The sequence below is a fragment of the Sesamum indicum genome, linkage group LG6 (assembly GCF_000512975.1).
Source record: "Sesamum indicum cultivar Zhongzhi No. 13 linkage group LG6, S_indicum_v1.0, whole genome shotgun sequence".
In the NCBI taxonomy this organism is placed as follows: domain Eukaryota; kingdom Viridiplantae; phylum Streptophyta; class Magnoliopsida; order Lamiales; family Pedaliaceae; genus Sesamum; species Sesamum indicum.
Window position 1 is genome coordinate 15,634,992 of NC_026150.1, and position 10,771 is coordinate 15,645,762.

At 35.7% G+C, this 10,771-nt stretch overlaps 1 protein-coding gene across 1 annotated transcript; it reads left to right on the top strand.

Annotated features, from left to right (window-relative positions):
- On the top strand, positions 357 to 7,753 carry LOC105164533 (chaperone protein ClpB4, mitochondrial). The gene is made up of 10 exons (XM_011083184.2): positions 357 to 798; positions 1,217 to 1,435; positions 1,514 to 1,751; positions 2,582 to 2,777; positions 3,294 to 3,348; positions 3,983 to 4,133; positions 4,574 to 4,882; positions 5,848 to 6,113; positions 6,203 to 7,132; positions 7,346 to 7,753. The coding sequence occupies exons 1-10, from the start codon at positions 505 to 507 to the stop codon at positions 7,646 to 7,648; spliced, it is 2,961 nt and encodes a 986-aa protein (XP_011081486.1). The 5' UTR covers positions 357 to 504; the 3' UTR covers positions 7,649 to 7,753.

The window sequence follows — 10,771 nt, forward strand, 5'->3', positions numbered from 1 at the left end:
GGCCCATATTTCGTCTCCCAATTGTGGATTTAATGTAGGTATTTTGTGGCTTGTACAAAATATTATGTACATAATTTTTCTATAAATTTAAAAGGAACGGTGATCTCGACAATTCCTAAATTAATCCAAAAAAAAAAAAAAGAAAAAATTATTGAAGATCAATAACTTTTGTTACAAGGGTATAACATGCATTTCAATAAAAAAATATACGTTAATAACAATTAATAGAAGAGGAAGAAAGTATGCATTATTTTGAAAAAATATAATATTTTTTGGCCAATCATTTTAATATACAGAAAAGGTGAATATTAATAGAAATATCATTAATATACTAGGATAGTCGAAGTATCGTGTAGAAAAGGAGTTCGAAAACCGGAAGCTTCTACTGCATTCTAAATTACGGGTTTCCTTCGTTAAGAAAGCAGAAATTGAAGTTTCATACAGCTTATTGTGTGTGCACAGTTCAGTTTCGTTTATGTTTCTGCTTTTATTTCATTAGTGGCGATGGCAACTTCTAGAACCTCATCAGCCGCGCGGCTAAGCAGGTCGGTGGCCTCAGCACTCAGGGCGCCGCGCACTGGCTCTCCAGCTCCCCCAATCCCTGAACACTACGCTGCTGGCCAGTCTATCCGCTCCGCCGCGGCTGCTTTTCTCGCCCCTCCTCGCCCGATTGTGACTGCTAATGAGTGTGGATTCTTTGCCGTGATCCCTAATAAATTGTCTACATCATGCCTCAGCCGCATGGCGTCGGGCCCCGGCGTCGCCCGCTCTTACTCTGCCTCTGCTCCCAGCGGCCAGGCAATTATCTTTGTGTTCGCTTCACATAGTGTAGGAAATTCTTGTGTTTTGGATCATGATTAGAAACAATATGCTTTTTTACAGTGTAGATAAACCCACAGCAGAAATTTATCTTTTTCTGATGTTAGCCGTTACAGATCTTTGAAATTAAAATTGTAATTGTATTTGAAAAAGAGTTCATCAATGGTAATTTTCAAGGAGACAGTGAAGGGAATTGTGCACTGGAACTTACATACACATGCCCGAGGGATCCTGACAGTCCAATCAACTCTGCCATTCAATTAGAAGCCCTTGCACATTTTGTTTCAGTAGAATATATTGCAAAAATGACGAACTTGGATATGAAGTACATGACCCTTTTCTTTTGAAAATTATGTCTAAAATTGGAACTTTCTTGTGTCTGCTAATTATTTGACAGATTAGTAACTCAGAGTTCACTGAGATGGCATGGGACGGGGTTGTAGGAGCTGTGGATGCAGCAAGAGATAGCAAACATCAAGTGGTTGAAACCGAGCATCTAATGAAAGCCCTTCTGGAACAAAAGGATGGGCTGGCAAGAAGAATATTCACCAAGGCTGGGGTTGACAACACATCACTTCTGCAAATTACCGATAACTTCATATCTCAACAACCAAAGGTATCTTATGTGAGAGCAAGTGTGACTTAGAATATCATGGAATTTGCCCAGAATAGTTTTGATAACTTTTGCTAGCAGGTTTCAGGAGACACAAGTGGACCTATTGTGGGCTCTCATTTTAGTTCTCTGTTGGAGAATGCACGGAAGTTTAAAAAAGAAATGGGTGATTCATTTCTGTCTGTTGAGCATCTAGTGTTAGCGTTTCCCTTGGATAAGAGATTTGGTCAACAACTGTTCAAAAATCTTCAACTTAGTGAGAAGGCATTGAAGGATGCGGTTCAAGCTGTTCGCGGTAGTCAAAGAGTAACTGATCAAAGTATGTACTATTATCTCTTGAAATCACATTAGCTATGTTGTAAGACAATCAATGGACTGTTTCTATCTTCTTTGTCATCAGGAAAAAGCCCCGAGTAAATTCATCTTGCATCGTCTATAAGTTGGACTGCAGATAATTAATGAACTATAAATCTGTTTTTAGTTGATTCTGGATATTGTGAGTGCGTAGTAAATGCTCCTCGTTCAACCGTCTCTCTCGCTCCTTAATGACCTTCATTAAGAAGGACTCAGTTCAGTGCAAGAAAAAAAGTTTAGGTTTTGCCAATGACTGATAGCGTGAGCAACATCCATAAAATCATCACATTTGGAAGTCCTGGTTCTTCTACTCTTTCTTTTTCGATTTCTTCTACCGCTTCGAAATTCGGCAACTGCTTGTTGATTTAGTCAATGAGGACTGACTTTCCAGAGGAAAGCAGACTTGGACTATGAAGCGTGGGGAAGATTTGTGATATTCTTCTTAATCATATGGGATGCTAGGCCTTATCCTTAGTTTGTGTTGATGAGCAGCTTCCACCATAAAGTGATCTCCAAATTTTTACTTTGGCTAAAGAGTTTGCTACTCTGACTAATTCCTTGCTGATGATCACATTAATAATGGTTAAGTTTGTCCTTAGACTTTAGTCGTATTCAAACATAAAAAATTTCTGAGCATCCTATCGATGCAGTGAAAATAGCTTTAACTTTTTGTTGTTGCCTAAAACACCTGCATACTATATTTGGTTCAAACAATCAAATTTGGTCAGTTTCTGCTGATTTTCCCTTTCTCCTGGCTTCTGTTGTCCACTGATAATTTATTTCTTTCTTGTATAGATCCAGAAGGCAAATATGAGGCACTTGAGAAGTTTGGGAATGACTTAACTGAACTTGCAAGACGTGGAAAACTTGACCCCGTTATAGGACGGGATGATGAAATACGGCGATGTATTCAAATTTTATCGCGCAGGACAAAGAACAACCCTGTTATAATTGGGGAACCTGGAGTTGGAAAAACTGCAATTGCTGAAGGGTATCATCTCAAATTTTTTGCAGTCATCACTTACGCTTAGAAAGTCTGTGCTATGATATGTTCTCTCTTGAAAATATTGGTTTTCTTGTTATATTCATGCTTACTCCTACGGATCATACTTAGAGAAATTGAAGTATCGGTATTGCCGGACATCTTTTGTCCATTTGACTTTCATTAAAAAGAAAGAAACTTAGCCAAACTGTACCAAGATGGTTTCTTCATGAGGATCTTTGAGCAAGTATTCTCCATAATTGCTGAAGGATGGTTTTAGGATTAGATTTTATAGGTACTTTGTATGTTGAAAGTTTTTAGTGCTCCCACTTCTTACACTAATTTTAATTGTGAAATGAGTCAATCTAAGTTAAGACGTGATGTAGAGATCTAATCCTTGAATTGCAAGAACCAGAGAATGTGCTTTGTTCCTAATTTAGCCCTAAATTTTGTGTTTGATAGAATGTGTGAAGGTTTATGACTAGAGCACAGGTTCATCACAGTAATATAGCATGTAAATTGCAGGTTAGCTCAAAGGATTGTCCGTGGAGATGTTCCAGAGCCTTTGCTGAATCGAAAGGTTGTACTGTTTCTGTCATTCCATTTGTAATATAAACAACTTACTATAGGCACTGAAGACTAAGCAACTTTATTCATTAGTTCATTCTGGCAAAGTCTTCAGTTAGATTCGTAGACACTTTCTTGAACTTTGCGCAATGGGTGTAATTTGTTCATTTTTCAACTACTGTACATTTTTCCTTTAGGTGTAAATATGGAGAATAATTTGATGACTCTTTGACCTGGCAAGTTCAAATAGCGCAGGCTAATGTCTCTTAGGAATTCATATACAGTGGAGATCTCGATACTTCTCGGAAATTCTGTGGTCTGGTTTCTACATAGAAGACAAAGTTTGCAATTGAAATTGATGATAGAGTAATAGCTTTAAGTAGGGTAATTGCTTCTACTAAATTGCGGATGGTGATTCCTTTGACTTTGTCCTTAACCCTCTAAATCTGGTATGAATTCAACCTCTTTAAGGTAATGAAAGTGAGAGTTGTTATAATAGACTTAAATACCAAATATATCAAACTTAAGTATTCTTTTGGGGAAGAAATTCTGTCTTTATTTCTTTCTATCTTGCAGTTTGAGTCCAATTGTACACTCCCTCCTTCCTTTCATTCTAAAATGTGCAGTTTGTTTCACGTCTGCTTTAGTTGATCTCGTTGGACATGGGTTCTTTGCTTGCTGGTGCAAAGTATCGAGGAGATTTTGAGGAACGGTTAAAAGCTGTATTGAAGGAAGTCACTGCTTCAAATGGGCAGATCATATTATTTATTGATGAAATTCACACAGTAGTTGGTGCAGGTGCTGAAATTGTATCTGTTGAATCTAGATTTCTTATCTATAAATTTATCATTTCAACGAGTTGCTTTTTTTTCTCTGATTCATGGTAATTATTACATGCTTAGGAATTGTTATATTTTGGGAAGAAAATGTCTCCTTAAAACGTGAAGCAATGTGATTAAACAACTTTGCTGGAGAAACTGTTCTACTACATGTAGTAAAAATAATTATTTATTTCATTCAGTTTTCGTCAATAGAAAGTCTCTTATCCGGATGTATTATTGAGCTAGCTAGTGTAGAAGGGTGCCAATTGACTAGCAGATAAAGTGCATCTCCGTATATTCTAATTGCCGCCATTGACCATAGAATACGAATTGTAGTTTGTGTTGCATTCTTTTTCCCATTGTCCGCATCCATTTTCCCCTTTCAAGATGAGTCGAACTTTTCTGCTTCATGTCCAGGGGCTACTGGAGGTGCAATGGATGCTGGAAATTTGTTGAAACCCATGCTTGGGCGAGGGGAACTCAGATGCATTGGAGCCACCACACTGAATGAATACAGGAAGTATATTGAGAAGGACCCTGCTTTAGAACGTAGATTTCAACAAGTATTTTGTGGACAGCCATCTGTAGAAGACACAATTTCCATTTTGCGTGGACTGCGTGAACGCTATGAGCTTCACCATGGGGTGAAAATATCAGACAACGCTCTGGTTTCAGCAGCAATTCTTTCAGATAGATATATTACAGAGCGTTTTCTTCCTGACAAAGGTATGCAATGATTTTATATATGAACTATGTATTCTATAGTATTTACTTCTTCCACTGTTTGTTTCCATGATTGGTATGTAGAAATGAGCAAGTAATGGAATGAGCATTCCAAGCTTATATTTGGTATAAATAAGTATTAGGAATAGGAATGCCTATTCCTATAAGTATGGATTAGCCATTCCTTATATCTTCCATGGTTTTAGCTATTCCCATTGGACTAGCATTTGCCCCTTGTGTTGCACAGTGACAAACTTTTTGCATAAAACTAATTTAAGTTATATTATTAATTTTATTTTATAATATCCAAAAAATTATTTCTTTAATTTTTCTAAGAAGTTATATTATTAATTTTATTTTATAATATCCAAAAAATTATTTCTTTATATTTTCTAAGAAAACCTAAAATTAAAAAAGATATTCTCTTAATCAAATTACACCAGAAAAATAAATAAATAAATATTGTAAATGTCAACTTGAATTGCAAATGAGATATATTTTTGTCTTCTGATATTTCTACAAAAATTTGAACCCATTAAAATTATTTGAACTTAATTTGGTATCAATTGTTATCATTATATTAATGAGTCATATTTATTAATTTTAATTTATACTATGAGAAAAAATTTCTATATTTTCTAAGAAATGTATTAAAATAAAAAATCTCTTTACCCAATTTACATTAGAATAATAACTTAAGATGGTGTGCAAATTCTGTCAACAAGAATTTCAAATAATTAGAGAGCCTTGGTTCGATCCCATGATTTAATATAATATAATAATAATAATAATTAAAAAAAAAGTTATACCAAAAAAAATCAGCTCGAGCTCGAGCCACTCTCCTGCAAATCGAGCTCGACTCGGGTTCAACTTGTTTACACCCCTAGTCTTGGACGTCTAAATGTTAGTCAACACAAGATAATACAATTACATGCTTATGTAGTTGGACTATCATTGTTGTATGCCAGCGATTGACCTTGTCGATGAAGCTGCTGCAAAATTGAAAATGGAGATCACATCCAAGCCTACAGAGTTGGATGAGATAGACAGGGCAGTGCTTAAGTTAGAGATGGAGAAGCTATCTCTGAAAAATGACACAGCCAAAGCCTCCAAAGATCGGCTGGTCAAGCTGGAACATGATTTAGGAGCTCTCAAACAAAAGCAACAGGAGTTAAATGAGCAGTGGGAAAATGAGAAAATTCTCATGAACCGAGTTCGATCAATTAAAGAAGAGGTAATAGCCTAACTTCATATTTTCATGACAACAATAAAAATAGCTGGCTGAATATGTCCTTAGACTTATTCGTTCCAGTTCTTTGGTAGATTGACAGAGTTAACCTGGAGATGGAAGCTGCAGAGCGTGAGTACAACCTTAATCGCGCTGCTGAACTCAAATATGGTACATTAATGTCACTCCAGCGCCAGCTTGAAGAAGCCGAGAAGAGCCTTGCCGATTATCGTAAATCTGGAAAGTCATTACTAAGGGAGGAAGTTACAGATCTTGATATTGCTGAAATAGTAAGCAGATGGACAGGCATACCACTATCTAATCTCCAGCAAACTGAAAGAGAGAAGCTTGTCTTGTTAGAGCAGGTCCTCCACAGAAGGGTTGTTGGTCAGGACATGGCCGTCAAGTCTGTAGCTGATGCAATACGACGTTCAAGGGCAGGCCTTTCTGACCCAAATCGGCCTATTGCAAGCTTCATGTTCATGGGGCCTACAGGTGTTGGTAAAACTGAGCTCGCTAAAGCTCTTGCCGGGTACCTTTTCAACACTGAAAATGCACTTGTACGCATTGATATGAGTGAGTACATGGAAAAGCATGCAGTTTCACGATTGGTTGGAGCACCACCGGGCTATATTGGATATGAAGAGGGTGGACAGCTAACAGAAGTAGTCCGCCGAAGGCCGTACTCGGTTGTTTTGTTTGATGAAATTGAGAAGGCGCATCATGATGTATTCAACATCCTTTTGCAGCTGTTGGATGATGGAAGAATTACTGACTCTCAAGGACGGACAGTCAGTTTCACCAATACTGTTCTGATTATGACATCAAACATTGGATCTCATTATATCCTTGAAACTCTGAGAAATACACAAGATAGCAAGGATGCTGTTTATGATGTAATGAAAAGGCAGGTAGTTGAGATAGCAAGACAAACTTTCCGACCAGAGTTCATGAATAGGATCGATGAATACATTGTTTTCCAGCCCCTGGACTCCAAACAAATCCGTAAAATTGTTGAAATCCAGGTAAGAAGAGTTCTGATTATGTTTTGCACCCTCACTCTTGCTCAATATTTACCCTTTTGTGTGGCATCCAATTTGTTAAATGTTATGCATGCACTGTGCATTTAGTCATCATGGATTTTTCTGTTACATTACTCTTCATTCCTCCTACTAGTTGTTCTAAATGTCGATATCAAGTATCTCGTGATTGATGACAGCGTTATTTCGCATGTGCAGCTGAATCGTGTTAAAGACAGACTTAAACAGAAGAATATTAACATCTGCTACACAGAGGAAGCTATTAAACTCCTGGCAGCATTAGGCTTTGACCCAAACTTTGGAGCAAGGCCTGTGAAGCGGGTCATACAGCAGATGGTTGAGAATGAGATTGCAATGGGCATCTTAAGAGGAGATATTAAGGATGAAGATACTATAATCCTTGATCACATCCCAAATGCTGGAGATGTCCCATCCCAAAATAGATTGTGCATTAGGAAAATGGAAAACTCAGCCATGGATGCCATGGCTGCAAATGACTAATGTTTGTTTTGGAATGTAGTTTATAAATATTGATCGTGCAAACCACTTTTATGAAGTTACGCTTGTTGCAGCTCCATATCTAGTTGCTTCATCTCATTGAAATTATCTAACCAAGTCTTTGTGGGAGAGCTGTTACAATTCTTGAGCTTCTATTGTATAAAAGTGATAAGAAATGAGAAGAAACCAGAATCTTTTCATTCAAAAGAAAATGAATATGCTGAAATATGTACGTACTAGGGGGTGGCTTCTTCAGTAAGATCCGATGGAGTCCATTCAACTTCTGAGCTCTTCTAGGTAGGTCAACTTGGTTCTCAGCAATTGGGCATGCTTCAACTACTGGGTTACCCAGTTTATAAGCCTAATGGAGTTGTATTTAAAGTCTTGGGGACGCTGGAATTCCAAATTTAATGGCAGAGGGATATATGCATTTACGAGTATATGTATTTATGCACGTTTTATTTTCAAGAAGGTGTGAAGTGAAAGTACCAATCAAACAAAGTGTACATGTTCCCTCTATGATATATGTGTTCTTCTAAGAAAGGCACGTCAGATACGTAAAGGGTTAAATTCATTTTGTCCCTGTATTATGCCAAAAGATTAAAAAACTCTTTATGAATAAAAAAAATATCAATTTCACTTGATGTGTTATATATAAAAAGATCAAATTGACACCTGGTCATTGACAGTCTAATTTTATAGGGATAAAGACTAAAATGCCTCTCCATATATATGAAGGGGTTGTTGACCAATTTAGACCAAGCATCCCACTTCTTCGACTGATTGAGAAAAAAAACTTAATCCTTCGATTCTTTCGATTACTTTGTTAAAAAAATCTCTAAATCTAACCTTTAAATCATGAAGAGAAACCTATATAATCAACAAAAAGAGGTTAATGAAGGTGACTTCTCTATTTGTTGCTATTTTTTTTATTTTTTGTAGTGTTTATGCTGCATTAGGGTTTTATAGTTTACGATTTTTATAGTTATGTTATGATTCAGGGTATGGATTTAGGGTTTTTATAATTTTCTATTAAATTTTTAAACATAAAAGTCTGACTTTTTCTATGTAGGTGTTCTTTTTTTTTTTTTTTTTTTCGGCTGGAGAGAAAGCAATGAGGTTTAAGCAATATGAGGTTAATTTTCAGATTTACTACTTTAAGGTATTTTTTATGATTTTTAAAAATAAATTCTTGGTAAGAACTGATTTAGGATTTTTCTTATTTCTGTATTCTAAGTTTTTTTGTGTAGGGTTTTTTTTTTTTGTGGTTTCTGCTGGAGAGAAATAAAAGAGGTTCAACCAATATATGAGGTTAGTTTTTCAGATCTACTACTTTAATGTATTTTTTAAATTTTTTTAAAAAATCTCGATTAAAGAACTGACTCTTAGTTTTGTTATTTTATTGTAGATTTATATAAAGATAACAGAAAAAGGAAAGATTGGGACTTGGTGAACTGTACAAGACAATGGCAGTATGTTTGTTTTATTTGAATTATTATGTATATGGTCCCTATTTGAGACTTGCATGATATTCACTTCTGGTAGTGACTTGTATGATATTGTTTATACCTTTTATGATAGTTTGTAAAATTTAAAAATTCTGTTTAGACTTTTTATGATAGTATGCAGTCCCTATTTGAAAATTATTATATTGTATTATTATATTCTATTATATTTAAGAAATGTGGGCCTGTTTGAAAATTGACAGTTATTCTAGTGATGATATAAATATTCACAAAACTTCCTGTGATAAATGTGTGTATCTACTTTCATAATGTGTTCCGTGCTTGAGAATTCCCTCCTTTTTAAAAAGTTGTATTTGTTTTTTTTCCTCCATGTACAGAGTAGTGATTTGCATGATATTCACTTATGGTATGGTGGTAGATTTGTGGATGGCAACAAATCTAACTATGTAGGGGGCGTAAAAAAGTCTTTGAAGGGATAAATATTGATTTTTTAGGAATGTATTAATTAGGAGTTATGTATGACAAATGTGGTGGGAGGAAAGGCACAATGAACTTTTACTATAAAGTTCCAAGCTTACCATTAGAACTTGGTCTAAGACGTATTAACAATGAATGCCCTAACATTTGCATATTTGATTTGGAGAATCAATATAGAGGGATAGATTTGCCTATTGAAATATATGTAGAAGAAAGTTATTATGAGCTCATTCAGGCATTAGATAAAGATGGTAACGTTATTTTCAATGAACATGAGGAAGAATTAGGTACTTGCTAGATGGGGTTAATTTTGAAGATGATTTAAATGATATTGTTCCTATGGGGGATGATTAAGGGTTGGTTCTGCTTGTGAGGGTGTTGGGGAAAGGTTGAATTGTGAGGGGCTAGGACAAGGTAAGGATGGGATGGGATGGGATGTATGTATGAGGGTGTTGGGGAAACGCCGAATAGTGAGGGGCAGGGGGAACAAGGGCATAGTGGTAATGGTGAGGGTGGTGAAGAAGAGTTTCAGACTGAAAACTTGAGGCTTGAAAAAGACAAAAGAAAAATAAACTATGCTGAAAATTAGTCCTCATCAAAATTTGACGATTCTTTTGATGAGGACTATCATCAGCCTGATCAAGCCTCAAGTGATAGTGAAACCCCAATCTTATTTTAGAACCCAACTAAAAAAGATTTAATCCACAAACTGAGAAACGTTATAAAGAAGAAAATGAAAAAACCAAAATTTCAAACTGAAAATGCTGAAGAAAATGAAAAGTGGTTTAATGATGATGTTGAAAGTGATGAACTTGAAATCTAGCCTAATTGTGATAATGAAGATTCACAACCAAAACATGATTTTTTAAAAGAATCTACAAATATAAAGACATGTGAATTGGTTGTTGGGATGAAATTTCATAATGCAAAACATTTTAGGGAGGTTTTGAGAGACTAATGTGTTAGAAAAGACATTGATGTTGAATACATAAAAAATGAGAAATAAAGGGTGACTGCAAAATGTAAATTTGAGGGTTGTAATTGGAGAATTCATGCCTCCCCACTAGTGAAAGATGGATTTCAAATCAAAAGCATACAAGAGACTCATACATGTACAAGAACAAATGATAACAAGCTTGCAAAAGCTTCATATCTTGCCAAAAGAATTGAATCTGCAATTAGA

Excerpts from the sequence above, each read along its gene's own strand:
- LOC105164533 (XM_011083184.2), top strand. The coding sequence starts at position 505 with ATGGCAACTTCTAGAACCTCATCAGCCGCGCGGCTAAGCAGGTCGGTG. Across the intron at positions 799-1,216 it reads CCTCTGCTCCCAGCGGCCAG|ATTAGTAACTCAGAGTTCAC; the intron begins GCAATTATCTTT and ends ATTATTTGACAG. Across the intron at positions 1,752-2,581 it reads TCAAAGAGTAACTGATCAAA|ATCCAGAAGGCAAATATGAG; the intron begins GTATGTACTATT and ends TTTCTTGTATAG.